Source organism: Temnothorax curvispinosus, unplaced genomic scaffold (assembly GCF_003070985.1).
Source record: "Temnothorax curvispinosus isolate PA1 unplaced genomic scaffold, ASM307098v1 QBEX01007285.1, whole genome shotgun sequence".
NCBI classification, from domain to species: Eukaryota; Metazoa; Arthropoda; class Insecta; order Hymenoptera; family Formicidae; genus Temnothorax; species Temnothorax curvispinosus.
The window spans coordinates 614,981-634,070 of record NW_020217065.1 but is presented as its reverse complement, the minus strand read 5'-3'; the positions used below and the strand labels follow the sequence as shown (position 1 = coordinate 634,070).

General features: G+C 38.4%; 1 protein-coding gene across 2 annotated transcripts in view; it reads left to right on the top strand.

Moving 5' to 3' along the window:
• LOC112456875 (protein slit) overlaps nucleotides 1-14,460 on the top strand; it is a 311,515-nt gene extending 297,055 nt beyond the window's left edge. For both annotated transcript variants that reach the window (XM_025019658.1, XM_025019657.1), the window contains exons 15-30: nucleotides 743-814; nucleotides 898-969; nucleotides 1,263-1,426; nucleotides 1,834-2,035; nucleotides 2,115-2,186; nucleotides 2,276-2,347; nucleotides 2,760-2,831; nucleotides 2,910-3,073; nucleotides 3,654-3,873; nucleotides 5,383-5,692; nucleotides 7,946-8,159; nucleotides 8,325-8,786; nucleotides 9,667-9,867; nucleotides 10,262-10,411; nucleotides 10,615-10,754; nucleotides 11,222-14,460. In XM_025019658.1, coding sequence (XP_024875426.1) covers nucleotides 743-814; nucleotides 898-969; nucleotides 1,263-1,426; nucleotides 1,834-2,035; nucleotides 2,115-2,186; nucleotides 2,276-2,347; nucleotides 2,760-2,831; nucleotides 2,910-3,073; nucleotides 3,654-3,873; nucleotides 5,383-5,692; nucleotides 7,946-8,159; nucleotides 8,325-8,786; nucleotides 9,667-9,867; nucleotides 10,262-10,411; nucleotides 10,615-10,754; nucleotides 11,222-11,308 — 2,674 coding nt within the window. In that variant the 3' untranslated portion in view covers nucleotides 11,309-14,460. The remainder of the gene's footprint in view (nucleotides 1-742; nucleotides 815-897; nucleotides 970-1,262; nucleotides 1,427-1,833; nucleotides 2,036-2,114; nucleotides 2,187-2,275; nucleotides 2,348-2,759; nucleotides 2,832-2,909; nucleotides 3,074-3,653; nucleotides 3,874-5,382; nucleotides 5,693-7,945; nucleotides 8,160-8,324; nucleotides 8,787-9,666; nucleotides 9,868-10,261; nucleotides 10,412-10,614; nucleotides 10,755-11,221) is intronic.
• Nucleotides 14,461-19,090: the final 4,630 nt, after the last annotated feature.

Below are 19,090 nucleotides of genomic sequence, written 5' to 3'. Positions count from 1 at the left end.
AGAAGCCGTTCTAGAAGTACCGCTGTGTAACATCAGGATTGTTTTCTTAGCGCGGCCTTCTAGTCGATATTTCCAACTTTAAAGAATCTCTCAGGGAATTTTCGAAAGCTGTATTGTCTCCGGCGACAATTATTAAAACAATGCCAGTGGTTTTTTTGTCAAATACTTAAGCGGTATAGTGTTTGTTTGATTGCGTATCGCGGTTTGTCAAATCCAATTGGAAAGACATTAATTTTTACTTGCAAATTATAATTAGTACTAAAAGTACTTTATAAAGTATTTATATAGTCACTGCTAAATAACTGTTGTTATTGATAATTCATCTGTTTTATAAAAATATCCCATTATACCATGATAAATCAGATGACATATAAATACTGAATCTGCAATACCATTTTTATTATGTACGATTTATAATCCAATACATGATAGGAGTCATAGTCATAAATTCTTTATAGTTAATAGTTATATTTTTAAGGCGTTTCGAAGTCGAGCAACAGTTTTGGGCAATATATCCGGAATGTAAAGAATATAAAAACGTTCCACTCCGCGGGATATCACGTCCAAAACGTGCTTTCATAACATGTTCATAACATTTCTACGCTCGTTGGCACACGAAGAATAATATTTATTGACTCGTAAAAAGTGACGGCGAATTGTAACGCGACGCAACTTAGCTCGCAATCTCTTTCCATTTTGTCGCGCGCCTCGTTTCACGATATGACGAGCTCTCTTTTCGCAGGCTTTTGTCCGAGAATAGGCTGCGAGAAGTGCACAACAAGATGTTCTCCGGCCTACCGAGCCTTAAAACACTGTAAGTACCTCGTTGGGCAAACGTAGCGCTGATAAAACGCTATCGTGCAATAAATGATTACTCGCATAATTCACTTTGCGTAGGAATCTCCATGGTAATTCCATTACATGCGTTATGCAGGGATCGTTCGACGGAATGTCGCACATACGCGCCATGTAAGTATTCGCGAGTATTCAACGAATTAAATTACAACAAGATTATTTGCTCCATAGAAACTGTTATCTGTAGATTTTTTAAATATCTTTTTGTATCATATTCTTTTTTTTTTTCCTCATTATTCTTTGTGGAAAATGCAAGCAGTAACATGGCCTAGAGTACTTAACGCTGTTATATCTCTAAAATAATTACGTATCAACTGGGTATCAACTATAATAATCAGAATATAATCTTCGTGTTACTGCCTCCTTATTGTTGCTGTATCGTTTGATATATTTTTCGGTATCTGCAGCAACATGCAAGGTAACCCGTTATCGTGCAACTGCTATCTCGCGTGGTTCGCCGGATGGCTGAGGAAACGAGAAATAGCTGGAATCACTGGCCGTTGTCACGATCCACCGCGATTAAAGGATGCCATCATCAAGGACATTCCGCACCACGAATTCAAATGCAACAGTGCGTTTAATGCATTATTGTACAATTGATTTTGGTCATCACCTGTTACCCCACTTATATATATCTTACTCTCGCAATTCGTATTATTGCGTTTTGCGGTTGATCGCTATGAATTCAAAATAGAGTACAAACATGACGTATCCCGTGAAATTGATAACAGTTTTGCATGCAAACTGATTCGCACGCATACAAAATCGAAATCAATATAACATATTAATTAAATCTGAATCTGTGAATAACGCGTGTTTTATGCCTTCAATTTACATGTCGTCTGCGCAGTGGAAAAAAAAATTCACGAATAAGTCAGTTGCTTTTATTGCATGTCTTTACTCGCTTCGATAAAATAATATTCGTAATCTGAATTGCAAATCCTGTTAACGATCCACCAACTATTTTACACCCATCAGACGACAGCGTGGGTTGCCTAGGTGACGATTACTGCCCGCCTCAATGTAATTGCGCGGGTTCGGTGGTGAGATGTTCGAGGTCTCAGCTTACAGAGATTCCACGCGGGATTCCACCGGAAACCACCGAGCTGTATTTGGACGTGAACGACATCAAGACGATCCAGCCGGAGAGGCTGAACCACCTGAGGATTCTCACCAGACTGTAAATAAAACACGCGTGCAACCTTCCTGTATATCTTTCAAGCGGCTTTCGCCGTGTTTAACGTCCGCTTCGTTTTCAGGGATCTGAGCAACAACCAGATCGGAATGCTGTCCAACGATACCTTCAGGAATCTCACAATGCTGTCGCACCTGTAAGTCGAACATTTATTCCGTTGGAAGTGCTTGGCGGAGACTCGCAAAACCGTTTATGTAACGTACGACATACGAATCTCTTTTGCAGAATCATCAGTTACAACAAGCTACAGTGCGTGCAACGAAATGCTCTCGCGGGATTGAAGAACCTGCGGATAATGTGAGTCACGTGTGCAAATACTTGACTAACGTTATCATCATGACGTGCCTCTTTTACTGCCGCGAAAAAATCTATTCTACGCTTTTGTTTACCATTCACACGATCAGCGATTGTTGGACGGTCAAACTACTTTAATCATTAAATAAATCTGTCAGTTGAAAAAAAATAATATATGATATATTAAAAATCAAGTAAAATTTTTACATTAAATCAATGTTTGAATTGCTGCACAAGGAAATATTAATTGCAAATGAAGATACTAAAGTAGAATTTCGTAACGTCGCGGCCGATCGTCGGAGATTGTAAATTCTTTGTCGATATCTACTTAAGTCTTTCTAGTCGAACAAAATAACGAATTGAAATTTTTCTGTGCCGATAAAAATATGCACTATAATTTCATTGCCCTTTTCAGTTCGCTGCACGGTAACGACATATCGGTCATCCCAGAGGGAGCGTTCGAGGATCTCAAGTCTATAACACATCTGTGAGTATCCACACCGTTCGTAAACCACACGCACTCGATTTTCGATACCAGCCATTTATCGATCACCGATGTTTACAGTGCCCTGGGGTCCAACCCGCTTTACTGCGATTGCAGCATGCGGTGGTTGGCTGAGTGGGTGAAGAAAGATTATGTGGAGCCTGGCATAGCCAGGTGCATGGAGCCTCCTGCGATGAGAGACAAATTGCTTTTGACGACACCGGCTAGTGCCTTTCAATGCAAAAGTAAATATCTCATAAGTGTACATCTCGATTGCGGGCAGAATGGCCAAGAGACTCCGCCTGCCGTTAAGTAAATTAAATTGTTATCCGCGAGTCGTGCGGCAATAATCGTTTGTCGATACAGTAACATAGAACCGTGCGATCATTTACGGTATATTCGCAATTCTGACTTCAATTCTGACTCTCACTTAGATATTCATTAACATTCAGTATTAGTATCGCTCAATGGAATATTTAACATTGGAATCGGGAACGCGGATCATTATCCTGCTTGGTAACGACTTTGCTGTAAAACGGGTCATTGAATATCGATTTTCCATTAGACATAAAAAGTACAATACTTTTTTTTTTTTACGACGTTTGGTACGCAGTCCATGGTCTCTTGTAAGAAATAACAGAAAGAATTCCTCCGGTTGCTTGGCCATTACTGATCCGCAATCGCATACTGGTTGTCGCACGTGACGGTGTTTTTGATTTTTCGTAGTACAGCGCGACGCAGTCTGTTTAGTTCGTGGTTTTTTGGCCCAGCATCACGGTAGGGTACTAAAATTGCTCATTAATCGTAGACCTTTCTTCCGCGCAGCCAAGCAGCAGCCAGCCGAAGTCTTGGCCAAGTGCGACCTGTGTTACACCTCGCCATGCGAAAACGGAGGATTTTGCGAGGCGCTTCCGGACCGGCAGTTCCGTTGCAAGTGCGCGCCAGGATATCACGGGGACCGGTGTCAGCATAAAATTGACGCGTGCTATGGAAATCCTTGCAGGAACTCCGGAACTTGCAAAGTACTGGAGGAAGGAAGATTCAGGTACTTGCTGAACGCGACGGTCTTGATCAGAGTAGTGGCTCGTCGGGCTGACTTTAGAGTTGCTCGTTCAGTGGAACCCGTAGAACGTTTGCGACAGCATTGTACCGTACCGTATTTTAGAAAAAACTTCTTTCAATTTCTTCACCTTTTTTTCATTTTTCTTTCTTATGTCAGTCTCTTGTCTAAATTTTCGCGAATTTCCTTACGAAATAACGTAGCATACATTTACGAATGCGCGACCAAAGACATAATTTTAACGAGCCTATTAATTTTTTAATTGAATTTTCAATTGCGTTGGTTTGATTAATGTCTTAAGAAGTCGTGACTTTAGTAAATAATAATGCGCTAAATCGTGACGCACAAGACAGTCTTTCGTGTATAAAGCTATATGAAAACTTATATTCTTAGGACAATAATCTCGGATTCATTAAAGACAAAAGTCTTAACGTTATCACCGAATGATAAAAATATATAAATTGGTATAATTATTTAATTACATCATTGGAAAGCATCGATACTGTTATTTACCGGTATCGTAGGTATTACATTAGTAGAACCTGCACGTTACGAAAATTATTTCGCGTGTGCCAAGTAGTTTTTTGAAACGTTTTCATTTGGACATCAAAGTAGACGTAAATATGCACGATGGAGGATGCTTGTATATAGACGAATAGAACGTTGCATCTCGAAGCTTGAATTTGACAATAAATTACAGAGACTTAATAAAAAGAATCATCTCTCTGAGTTACGTCTATGTTATTTTGACAATTTCGACGCGCCGAACTGCTTAAAATGACGCCCGAAATGGAATACGATCGGAGCGTTCGTCAAATTCTAGCTCTCAACACGCGTAATAAACGGGACCCTCTGCACGTGAGCCCCGAGGAGTGACGACTGCAAGCTATAAACTGCCGACGGCGCTGTCAATAACCTGCTCATAACAGAGAGGCTGTTGCGATTATCGAAAAATCGAAGAGCTGAACCTACGCGCTGGTTATTATATGCGCCAAGCATGTGTACATCAGATCGATACAAGCACACTTGCCTAAGACAGATTTCTAACAATGAATTGATAAATCCTATTTATCTTTGTCTTTATTGCTTGTATATTAAAGGGACAATGATAAAATGTACTTTAAAATTAATAATAATAATAATAATAATAAGTAACTATTTTAATAATGTAATAATTGTTTACAAATTATTCCAATTTATAAGTTCAAATAATGTGAATCATAAGTTTAATCTAGTTTAAAGCAAATAATAGAATTGCATGTGCAATTAATAACTGCTTTTCTGGAGACCAGTACTCATCCAAGCTCTATGAAATTCTTTTTCTACCGTTCCATGTAGAAGCATTTAATTGTCAAACTTAACGTGCTAAACACGCGAAAAAAAAAACGAAGAAAAGCAGTATCGGCGGTTTATTGCCCGCAGTAATTTGGCGAATCTATCGCGATCGCATGTCGGGCTCAATGTCTCGATTGACGTTCAGTCGGTGTGTGACAGTTGCGACTGCGCCCCCGGGTACAAGGGACTTCGATGTGAGAGCAACGTCGACGACTGTGCCAACAACAGGTGCGCTAACAACGCAACCTGCGTCGACCTCGTACAAGCCTATCGATGCGACTGCACCCCAGGATTCATGGGAGAATACTGCGAGGAGAAGATACCCTTTTGCACAAAGGGTCACGACCCCTGCGAGAACGGAGGCCGATGCGTCGACCACAAGACCCACTACAGCTGCGAATGCCCAATCGGCTTCACCGGCCTCAATTGTTCCACAAACTTGGATGACTGTGTCGATCATATGTGCCAGGTACGTGCGTGACGTATTTCGTTAACTGCATTTTATCGATCGCGGGCACGTCGATCGCCACGTATTTTTGTTTCTTCCGAGCGAAATCAATTGTTGCACCAGACATGGTGTTCCTGTACAGTAGATATCTCCAATAATACACGCTTTGGCTGTGGTCCACTTGACGGTACAAATGCTTCGAAGCATTTCTCTTCTCCTTTCTTTCAATGAAGAAAGAAGGAGAAGAAGAACGCTTCAAAGCATTTGTAGCGTCAAGTGGACTGCAGCCTTTGTCGCAATAATATATTAATGTTATAGATTCTATATCTTACTATGTGCAACAAATGATTTCGACGTATGTAATTTCGTCCATTAACGGATAAAGTTAGAAATCTTTTGCTTTAATGCGCGTGACGGAAGTCGGCGAAATAAATCTTGTATTAGCCGATATTATATTATTTCTACTAATATTTTAACAATTGTTACAAAATAATTTGAGCAATTCTATTTTTTAGCAATATTTTTATACCTTGTTTTTCTCTATTTGTCGTGAGCAATATTAATTAAATATCTTCAGATTTTATAATAATGAATTCTGTAGGTATCGCGATAAGGATTTTCATAATACGCTTTTAAAATTCTATGCACTAACATTTAAATATGCAACATCTACGGCACTGTTGTTGAGTGTAAAATTCATTAAAATAAGTAATTACGCAGTGACTGTAGAAGTCGCGTGCACGGGCGCACCTATCTACACGAGGTCGATGATATCTGTTTCATTTACATCATATCATAGAAATTTATTTTCTCGTATCGCTCGAGGTTGCGACAATCGCAATTAATTTCTGGCCACTGCATTAACAGTTCCTCTTTACATTCGTAGCAGTTGTAATAATAGCACGTTTCGCTTTGGAATGTCCTGATTTTGATAACGTATTTTAAAATTCTTACTTTTGAATTGCGTATGCATTACGCTCATCGGGTTCAACACGCGGATATATATGTATATATATTATATGTCTCTTTACATTTCATTTCAGGAAGTATTATATTTCTCGGTTGAATCACTTAACGTAGTATCGATTTAATTCGGTGCAGTATCAACATGAAAACTCAAACTCAGCGACGTAACTTGACTTGCATGAGAGCTAAACTTTTATTTGACTATCGACTCTTAAATAGAATCCCAACTCAGGCAGATATGATCTACCGAGAGGAGGAAACTTTACAGTCGCGAAGAGCTACGACCCAGAAGCAAAGTTGGCGTACGAAATTTTACGTGAAGATTCTTCTTCGTAGTATTATAACGCCGGCCAAATTTCATTTGAGTGTTTGCGTGGAATACAGAAAGCTCGTGTGGAGTTTTCGGCTTTGTGGTGGCTGGTTCTAAAGCCACGATAGTATATCACGTTCCAAGCTTTCTAAGCTTTCATGAATGGCGCGGAATTGACCTACACAAGCTGTCTTCCTATGAATTTTCCATTTCCATATACTGAGCATATTTTCTACGTAGTTAAAACAACTTAATACTGATTATTTTGCGATGCATTTCATACGTTAATTTATTTAAAAGACTTACTATATTTTTGAATATTTTAATTATAGATATAATTATGATTGACACATTTAAATCGTTATATTGCGTAATAACGTTAAACATCCTGAATTGCTCTTTCATTGGTACAAGCAGAATTCTGGACTAACCATTGATAAGATTAGCACGTGTAACTCGCAGGGGGGGATATATTATTGCACATATGTGACTTAAGCCCGAGAATACATGGCCTTTAGTTTGAGACTCTAGACCAGGCATGTGAAACTGGCGGACCGCCCGATGATTTGTAACCCTCTGCTAGTAGTTAGTTGCATCCACAGTTTGCGCGCGTTTCTATCTTATCCGTAAACTTACTGGCTGACATTAATTAGACGGCTATATTTGAAATAAATTGACATCAAAATTATTCAGTTTAACTTCACTTTCGTAACGTCTTATTTTCCATACAACAATTTTTGGAAATTTCTTGGATTTTAATCATAATTAAGATTTAATGATAAAACATAATTAAAAACATTTTATAATTTGCTCGTCATAATACGCTGTTATTTTATATAAAAAAAGATTTCAAAGATTTCTTAATAAGGATTTACTGTTAAAAACGTAGGTAAATATATGCCAAAGGCTTCTTTATTGTTAACACTATTGTTTTCACTCCTGATCTAAAATTTTGATTGGTAAACACTTTTGCGAATTGTAATTCGTTTATTTCGCAGAACGGTGCTACTTGCATTGACGGCATAAATAATTATGAGTGTAAGTGCGCGGCGGAGTATACAGGGAGATACTGCGAGGCTGCACCCTCGACAGCCATGCTGTATCCACAGACAAGTCCGTGTGCCCACCACGACTGTCAGCACGGTGCCTGCTTCCAGCCCGCTCCCGCCTCCGCTGCGGACTATCTTTGCCAGTGCCATCCCGGCTATACCGGTAAGTAAAAAAGAACTTGAAAGTCATTGTCTTCCGTTAATCTTTATAGTAATTATATTCAGAGACATCTCAAAATTTTATTTTGAAGTTTGAGAATTACCTTTCGTCGTGTGTGACGTTCAAGGATAAGCTAATTTAACACGGCGCGACTACTTATCACTTCAGGAAAACGATGCGAGTACCTGACGAGTCTGAGCTTCGTGGACAATAGCTCGCTGGTCGAGCTAGAACCGCTACGCACGAGGCCCGAGGCGAACGTGACCATCATATTCACGACCACGCAGGAAAACGGGGTTCTTCTCTATGACGGGCAAAGCGATGGGCACATCGCCGTCGAGCTCTTTAATGGGCGGGTCAGGGTTTCGTATGACGTGGGTAATTATCCTACCTCAACGATGTACAGCTACGAGATGGTGGCCGACGGCAAGCCTCACATGGCGGAGCTTCTGGCGATCAAGAAAAATTTTACATTGAGGGTCGACCGGGGTCCCGCCAGAAGCATCATCAACGAGGGTCCGAAAGAGTATCTCAAGCTTGTCACGCCGATGTTTGTCGGTGGCGTAGCGCCGGAAGTTGCTAAAGTCGCATTTACCGAGTTTCACCTTAGAAATATTACGAGCTTCCAAGGTAAGTTTCTCTCGCGACACTGTGAAATATCGTTAAGACTAATTGACATTCTTGTATTATCTTTATAGCTTTAATAAGTCATCGACGAAGTATCGCAATTATGAAAAAGTGGAACAGTTTTAATAAAATTGCAAAGAAACTGTACTTTATAGAGATGTATTCTTGTCATACCGCGACATAAAAAAGCAAATTGAATATTCGTTTCTTCATTTAAATTGGTTAAATAATAACTTTGGTCATATAATTATCAACTTTAAATTACGTTTAGCTAATTACAAAAGCTGTCATAATAATGTTATAATGAAACCGTTCGGTTGGAAATTTCAAAGATTTCACGGATGATTTGTGCTCTCCACCGCCGCTAGTTCCAACACCGATACTCTGCGGTTCCTCTGGGAAACGATAGTTGTCGCAAACTCGGAATATCAGCCGCAAATTTGCAACTTGCGGAGACCTCATTTAATATTCGGTTACATTTTTGATGTCCCCCGGCGCAATACTGATTTACTACGTTTGCATGTAGTGTACGAAATAATATGTAGCATGGAGAGAAACTAGATTTGAAAAGTTTCGCGACACACGAAAATTCGTGATCGGCCTGCATTATGCAGCATAATTTGTATCCGGGCTTTTTGTATTGTATAAGATAAGGAAACCTATTTCAACAGTGAAAGTATATCACCGACGTCAATCACTGAAGTTGCGCGTAAAAGAGCCTCTTATGAGAATTTATGCAGGCGCGAATGCATGCTCGCTTACGCCCTTACTCAATTGCATCGTAACGTTCGGTACACATTCCCATGCCGCCACTCTTTATATAGGATAGAGCAAAAGTTTCTTCCTCGCCAGATCCATTAAAAGTTTCCTTGCTTTATCTCAGGCTGCATCTCCGAGATGTGGATCAATCATAAGTTGGTAGACTTCAGCAACGCCGCAAAGATGCATCGCGTTACTCCCGGATGTGCTACTAGCGAGGAGGAGGCCGACGAAGCGAGAGATATTGTTGAGGCTGAGGGAATTAACAATAGTGGCAGTAACGAGGAGTCCATGCCGCAAGAGCACATACCTCGCGAACATTCTGGTATATGTCTATAATTGCTGCTTTATGCAATGCTAACTTTAACTTATTAAGTTAAGAATTGTTCACTTTTGAGTTGGAATTTCTAAAATTAAAAATATTCAAAACCGTTTACAAATAATACATTGAAACAAATTTTTAAGAAAGTTTTGTCTATTCAACAATTAATTGCAATTAATTGTTAATTAACACGAATGACTAAACAATATAATGACTCGCGTTTATGAAGTAAAATACATTAAATTATATATTGTATGTATTATATTATATTGCATAATAGAGGAATATTTGCACATTAAAATGGATTAGAAAGTTAGAAGAAATTATTTCGTTCTAAATTAATCCAAAATGTTCATATAATATATTCTTGATAAAAAATAATATGTATTAATTATAGACGTCATCATGTCGGTATCTGGATTGGTGCCTTTGCATGCGTGTATCGGACATGAATGCAAAAAAGGATCTCAATGCATACCGTCGCCGTATGGCAACGGCTATTCTTGCCGTTGTCAAACTGGCTGGCAAGGACGATACTGCGAGAAAGGTATAAATTCTTTTTGAATATTATATGCTCATATATAGAGATATACGCTATATATATTTATTGTAAAATAATACAAAATATTGCAGTCTTCTCAAGACATTTTTTTATTATCAATGTTGCGACATATGTATAATATTTAATTTACAATATCTTGCGCTTTTGCTCGATCGCTCTCGATAAAATAATTAACACCAATATCGCAGCACCGACATGTCGCAAGGAGCATACCAGGGAGTACTACAGCGAGAATGGATGTCGGAGTCGACGACCCGTGAAGCTTGCTAAATGTTGGGGAAGTTGCGGCAATTCCTGCTGTTTACCGCGGAAGACTAAACGGCGCAAGGTACACCAGATATTTGTATATCGATTAGGACTCGCGAATGATCTGGTTTTCTGCGGAACAATGCGGTTGATTCTATTGTACAATTTTCAATTGTCTGGGAACATTCCCCCGCGTAATGACAAATTTCGGAGTCGTATCTAATGTCGTATCAACATTTACATGTTATGGGAGTTTCTACTCCTATTTTCCCGGTTGACAGCGCACAGGGATGAATATCGAAGCCTGCATCGCTCTTGTTCTTGTTAATTGGCGTTAAATTCCGTGTCAGTCACGACGATCGCACGAAGCAAGATGAACTATTTCATCCTCCAAAATAATCGATCACTCATGAATCGCTCGAAGCAACACCACGTCAATTACCGCAATTATGTTCATTAAGCTCCCGACCGGCGACTCTCCCCCGTCATTATTTACCGATAACGATCGTATATATAGGGTCATTATAAACAATTGTGTATTAATTTCAGGTCCGATTAATTTGCGCGGACGGCATGCGGTACACCAAGGACGTTGACCTGGTGCGTAAGTGCACGTGTACTCGCAAATGTTACTAGCCAGTCGACGCATCGCGGCCCGAGTCTCGTTGGCGCGCGTCGAGACGTAAAACGAGACCGAGAAGAAACCCCCGGATCCGAAGCAGCACCCCCGCGCGTACTTCCACGTGCCCTCGAAGATGACGAAGGGAACGGCAACGGGGCGGCGAGGGCGAGGCGCTACGACGTGCCCTCGGCATCCCTATGCGAGACCACCTTTGCGAGACGCACGTGGACGAGAAAGTGCGTGAGGAAGTGCAGGCCAAAACTAGATGGACACACACATAGCCGGCTCAGTGTGATATGTATTATTAAAAAGCGAGAAAAGAGAGAAAGAGAGAGCGCGCGCGAAAGAGAGAGAGAGAAAGAGAGAGAAAGAGAGCGAGAAAGAAAGAAGCAAGAATATATTGTACGTAATATATAGCTACGGACTATCGATATCGAAGCAGTTAAACGTATACTAGGTATTATTCGTATATATAATGACCCGATATAGGTATATAACGACGAGAACGCCGGGCGGAAGAAAGGATGGGCGCGAGCGCGCGCGGACAATGTGTCCGTATATTTGCGATCGCGGACCGCGCACGCGGGCGCTTGCGTGTTCGTAACATTATGCACGAGTGCGTACGATTACGCCGTTGATTTAGCGCGGAATGGACCTAACTGGTAATGGAGGATTCGCGGCAGCGTGCAAACAGGCTTCCGTAATCTTCTTATAGGATACATACGCGTTGCTTTTTGTTTAATACGTTTCCGCCGGTGATGGCTGTAATCTCTGTCGAGGCTTCGACGCCTAGCATCTCGATGTAGTCCATTGCCTATCTTTCGAAAATTATCATTCGGAGACGTATTACCTGTTTCTTATTACAATAAAGGGATTTGTGGAAAATATTGCAATTAACGTTTTACTTGAAATTTTTCATAAAGCGACACCCTATCGTGTTAGTTATAAATTTAACGTCTGTCGGATAGTTTTTATCCGTTCTAAATTAAATTTATTGCTAGAAAGTTTTTTGTACATATTTATACGAAGCTATTACGTTGACAATAGAGATTAATGACAATCGTAATTTCTCGAGGTTTGTAAGTGATTGACCGCGAAGCCTAAATTCACGTTAGGTCTATCTTTCCCTCAGCGAATTTTTACACTAAATGCGAATCTTCGCTCGCATAGCTATTTCTACCCACTGAGCAATGGTCTTTGAATTTTTGCGAGAAGATCTACAAATACGTGAAAAATAGTGAGAGAGAAAAAGAGAGCGAGAGAGAGAGAGAAATAGATGTTTGTGAGTATAGCGCGAATGGCTGCAATACTTTTCCGCTGCAGATTGTTTGGTTTCGATACACTTCGCTTGGTTACAATACACCCGCGCGAGCAACATCGTTGTAGCCAATAAACCTGAACGAAACGGAGGCAAACAGAAAAGAATGGCGGTGTGTTTCTTGCTTTTTCATCAATTTAGTTGCAGTGCTGCCAATTTAGCGCTCCAGCTATCACTTTAACTGCACAATCTTTAGCTAGTATGGATATTAGGCCACTTGTAAATCGTAATGAACACGATAATCAGAGGGGACAAGCAATTATGCCGTAAATGAGTCGACATATAGTCACAATTATGTGAATAGGTCACACAGGTAAGTGTCTAACTAAATGTAAAAAAAAAATATTTTAAGCATAGAAGAAACTTAATTGAAAGTAAGCCGTCAACGTCTTCTTACCTCACCTCGCCGACAGCAGCAGTGGGAATGTAGCTTCATTTTTGAAAAAGTCAAGAAATCACACCACACAATCGAGATTGTCGGGATGGACTGCGTCGCGAGTTTCGGAGAAAGCGCGCTTTGGAAAATTTTCACTTTACGGCCTAATATTACGTTTCGAGGTGCAAGATGTAGCCTGCAAGCTGCACGGAACGACGAAAGACTCGCGTGCGAGCGTCCGGATCGATGCAGCGGACGATAATAGGAAAACGAATTATGAAGGAACGGAGCAAGGCGCGTATTAACGTTCGGCCAGCCGATCGTGAAACGGATGTAACTATATAGATCGATGAAGTCATCGGTAATCCGAAAACAAGGAGTTCGCCGATACAAAACCGCGTAATTATTTTTGTATAAGCGCATTATTTATATATCTAAGCTAATTTGCTATTAGTTTAATCGAGGAGCGTAATTCGTTCGTACTACTTAAGCCCCCCTATTAATGTATGGCGTACCACGTACCTACCCTACATCTATTTATGCGTATCTATTTTACCCCCCTGGATAACTGCATCGCATCTTCCACTGCCAGTATTTATATGTATTTATTCAGTTTCCTTGTTTCACTGACACTTATATGTTAAACTATTTCTTTAAACATATACCCTTCACTTAGAAGACGAACGAATATCTCTCGACGTGGTTCGCTATCGTCCTTCACGATTTCAACGCGATCTTGCCGCCTAGCGTGCGCCTCGCGAGAAAGTACCAATCATAGGATCTACGTAGACATAGCTTCTGGCCACTAAACGTTCAACGGCCACACGATTGAAGTGTATCTCTTATCTTATAGAGTTTCGTCTCGAAATTCACTGCCATCACATGACTGCCACGCGTTTGACGATTGTCACGCTACTAATCAATTTTTAGCCGAGAAAGTGTGATGGTGAAGGATATCTATTTTAGTGGATATCTATTGATATCTGTCCACGGAAATACAGGATTTTCGACATATTTCTTTTACCTAGCTTCACAGTTGGTTTTACTTATGTTAGTTTGACACGGAAGGTACTTTTATTTCGGTTCACAGCAAAAGTATGGACAAATAGTGAAAAATATTTAAATCGTAAACATGCATATGCGCACGGTATCCATCTATTGATAGCCAGGGCCGAGGATCGTTATTTGTCTTCACGTTTTGTTCTTTACCGTAAACGGAAAAGTATAGGTGTACCATGATCGTATAAGTACGATATAATATAAAATATGATTTATTAGTATTAATAGTCACATAAGTTCCCTATGCCATTTTTTTATGTTTATAAACAACTTGATTGTCGATATTTTATCAATTCCATTCGAACGAATGTCTGCGGAACACTCCAAGCTAGCGCTTGTCGGAAAACAGATTTTGTATTACGACTCTGTACATTTGGTCCAACGAAATACAAATAAACATACGCAAGCCAGCATACGTTCATTCGTCGTTTATATATATCGATAATCCATTGCAGTACATGATTTAATCATTTAAATTGCCTTTGACGCACGCCCCGCATTTACCATTAAAGTGCAGAGATTACAAAAACATGACTAATTACATGACTTATCATGAATTGAGAAAATTACACGAGTATATTTTATTCTGAATGCAGATTGTGTATAAATGCGTTTCTTTATTTATATACACAAACAATGTTATTTATCAGCTGGGAAATAATATTCAAATGCAAAACCGTTATCATGATTTTATATTATTTATGACGAGTCTGTACGCGTAACGTGTTAATGTCACATAAAATTATAATGCAGAGAAGTATATGACATCTATCACGCATTGTGCATCTATATTGGACAATAATAAAAGGGAATGCGCCTGTAACATCGTAATATATTTTCGTGCCGTCCGGAATTCCTATAACTTGTATTTGTATATTTATTTGAATGTTTAACATATTTTGTGATCAATGGGCCGGCGCATGCGACCGAAACGCATACCATTTGGCTTTTATTCTCTCGCAGAACTTAACGCGAACACATTTATCTCGAGTTATCGAGTTACACGCTTCGAGGAACACACATGCTTCGATTTTGTTAGACATTAGCAAAGAAATCTTTCATTTAAGTTTACATTAAATCTCTTGAGAAGCGTTTCTTCGGTTCAGTTGCAATTTCTTTCTGAATTTTACTTCTTTTGTCATTCGCATTTCAGCATTCGCATTGTTCGTATAAAATAAAGACAATTGTCACGTAACGTTTACGACTACAAAGGAAACGCAAGCGTCATGGATTCTTTGTCTTTTGACATCTTGTGATAATCGGTGCAAGAATCGAGAAAACTATTTTGTCGTCTGTAGAGCCACTGCGAGAATTTAATCATGTCGCGTGCGTGATCAAACGGAAAGTAATGGTAGACAAGAATCAAGTAGAAGAAGAATGTTATTAAGCTCTGTTTCGAGACTGAATATATCTGCGAATATAGTGCTAATAGTGCATATAATATTTATTGACGTAAAATTACATTATTTATTCCTGACAATTTGTAAAATTACTATGTATATCAGATTAGATAACGCGAATTAAATTTTCAGCACACATTTATGTACTGTGCTAAACGTGCATCTGCTTTCACACATTTAATGCGATAAGCGCAGACAGAAAAATATTAATATATAATGATATCGAGACTTACATTTAAATAGCGATGGATAACGGTGTGATAATTCCGATCGTATAAGTATAGCCCTACGTTTTTTTCATAATATATATTTATTTTAAAATAAATTTTAATTCAGAGATTTTTTATATACATTTATATATAAAAAATAGATTTTTATATATATATAAATCTATTTTTTGTTAAACCCGTTTAGTTCCAGAGTCTTTACTTAGGGAACTTATGTGAATAGAGAGAGAGATTGGCAACATTCCACCCACAGGAACTAGTTCATAAAAGGGAACAGTTATTCTACCTAAATATCAACAACGAAAGATTTAATTAATATTAGGTAAACAAAATGCACGATATAAATTTGCAGGACGATTATATATAAAAAGTATTTTTAAAAATGTAGTATAATGCCAAAATTATAGTTTATTTTACGCGTATTTTGATTATATGTATTAACAACATAAAAATATATTTCAAACATATTCTAATTTTATAAATATTAAAAATTATGCTTCCTTTTTTTATATTCACGCGTATCTCAAATCTGATTTTATCGGCTCTGCAAATTTCGAAAGTCACCAGCAATATTTTCAAATAATATTGCAATTTTACTTTATCCCGAGATTACGCTATAATACAATAACGCAGTGAAAGTCTGACAATTTTTTTTTACAAATAACGTCATTTCAGGATGTCTCCAATAATACATCTGAAGGCGTAAACTGACGAGAATAAACGAATTGTGTGAAAGAGATAGCGAGAAAGTGTAAGCGTCAGTGAATACGATATTGTCCCCTTTATGTCAATATCATAAATGTGAGATTCAATAAATTTAGGAAATTTACATTTTTAGATAATTCTAAAGATCAAATTTTTTGAAATTTTTTTGCAGATATCAGCTTTTACTTTATACTTAAATTTAACTATAAAATTATTTTTGATCGCCTCCTCTTCCTTTAGTCATAAAAACACATTCTAGTATAAACATATTCACAATTTTGGCATAAGAGGGACGATATATGCTGTCTGAAAGATGTGTCGAATGAGAATGTTAAGGTATAACAAAGCGCGCAAGGCAATGAGTATAAATGTGTTTATTGCGCAAGCACGTTTTACCAAATAACAATGGAATACTGCATGCCTAGAAATACTCTAGCTCTATACTGTAGGTATATTAAATTAGATTATTAGCGTAAAAGCAAAATGTCTATGTTTATATAATGTAACAAATTCTCGAAATATATGAACGCTATTAAACAAAAAAAAAACGTATGTGAAGTTCAATAAATATGTTATAATTAACAGCGCCATTAAACGTGAAATACGCGTCCGTTATAGTTACTTATAGTTAATTATATCCGTAATTAATTTTCTTTTTTTTATTCTATTATTTCTAATTAAAAATAAAACATTGTTAAAAATCTGTTGACGCTAATTATCAATTAATCTTGTTTAATCAAATAAGGTTGATCGTTTATTTGCCTCTTGCCTCGGTATTTATAACGCCTTCCACAAACATCTAAAATCCTGAGAAACATCCGATCAACAAAAACAAATCTGTGCCTCAGCTATAAACAGCTAATTATTTTTATGATCATCGAAACAGGAAAAGTTAAGTTATAAAACGTCCGAACTTTGCATCCTCGGCTGCAATCGTTAATTTAGTTCACATAACTACATAATGGTCTCTTAGTTGTATTTTTATTAATTCTAGCGTTTGGTTATTTAGTTTCCTATGCATTCACAATCCGCTAACACAATCAAACATTTGAATAAATTTTTTTAGCATTAAATAAAAGACTTTTTTGAAGACGTCTTTATTCTGGGTGAAAATAATCCAGGAAGAATTTTTCACAATATTTATTTGTATATTGTCGTATGTTCCCGATTGATTACATTACATAAATTGTTGTAACGTAAGATAAAATTACAGATTTCTGTAATATTATTTTCAACATTACCAAAGTATGGTATATACTGGTCTTAACTCGACATTAGGTTACACGCGTGGGATATAAAATATACGGTGGACATGCAAAGTCCCGAAAAAAAATGTGCCAAATTTTGAAGAAACCTTATATCTTGACGAGAAAATATTTATTCCATATAATTTTAGCCAAAAACGACTTGTATTTTGATATAGTTCCGGAGTCGGCGCGCAACAAAAATACTATGTACCATAAGTGGTACGCACTTTTTCGTCTTAGTAAATTACGAAAGCTCGAAAGAAACCATGTGATTAAAGATTTGCATGTAACGTCTGCATACGGCTGGCGGAAAGAAAAATCAAACCAATTAATGGAATTTGGCGATGTGGAGCCTGCACATTTATACAGCGAAACCGTATTACGCAAGGCAAAACAATTAGATACAGATGAATAATTATAATAGGTCTTGGCAAAATGTCCGATCTTATTGCATCAATTTTACAATTAAATTATAAACCGGAGTTTACAGCAACTATACGCAAACCTGCCTTTGTTGCCTTTGTTGGTTAAAGAACGCACGTGGTATATATACCCAGCCAGATATTTCTCAACAGTTCTCGTCACTTCAAAATATGGAATTGAATCGAAATACGAGCAGCCAGTCTGCGACGGTGAGATTTTCGGCAAAGATCTATCCGCGGACTAGTACGCCAAAGTCCATGGAGACGGAAGAATGGGAAGGTCTTTTGGACTGGCCGGAGAGTCCGATTGTAACACCACGAACTAGTACAATGGCGAAATAGGTTTTGATATATTTTTTGTCATTTATTTCAGTCCCAAACAATTATTTTTATATAAACAATTTAATCGGCAAGCAGACAAAACAGGCATGTTAAGTATAGATGCAACAAGATCTATACTTTTTTAATTGAATTATTACATTTAAATGTGATGGATCCTTCTATAATATTGATAGGTTAAGGACGTCATACTTCAGCCTCTGAGCCATATCAACCAACATTGGAAGCGTATCGAACAATTGATCCGTATCCCACACATAATACAATGTAATAATATGCCCAAAACTCCCAAGCTCCCCAAGCTTGACGACCAATTTCAAAATTTAATGTCTCCTCCCAGATATCGTGCACAAAAAAAAGCGACAGATACGAAAGCTCGAAAGAAACCATGTGATTAAAGCGGCGTTAACAGCGTACTTAACATTCGTATAAAGGATGTCTTAGTCGCAAAATATAAGGACTTATCACTAAGACTACAAAACCGGGAAGCACGACAGCCTGCGACGAGAAATGCATAGTGGATATGATATCCGACAAAGAGATAACAGTTCACGAGCGATCGCAGGATAAATCGTCGAAAATGTTTAGGTTCGACGGTGTCTTCGGTCCGTCGTCGACTCAGGTGGACGTGTACAACACGGTGGTCAGCCCGCTGTTGACGGAAGTCATCGCCGGGTATAATTGCACCGTGCTTGCCTACGGC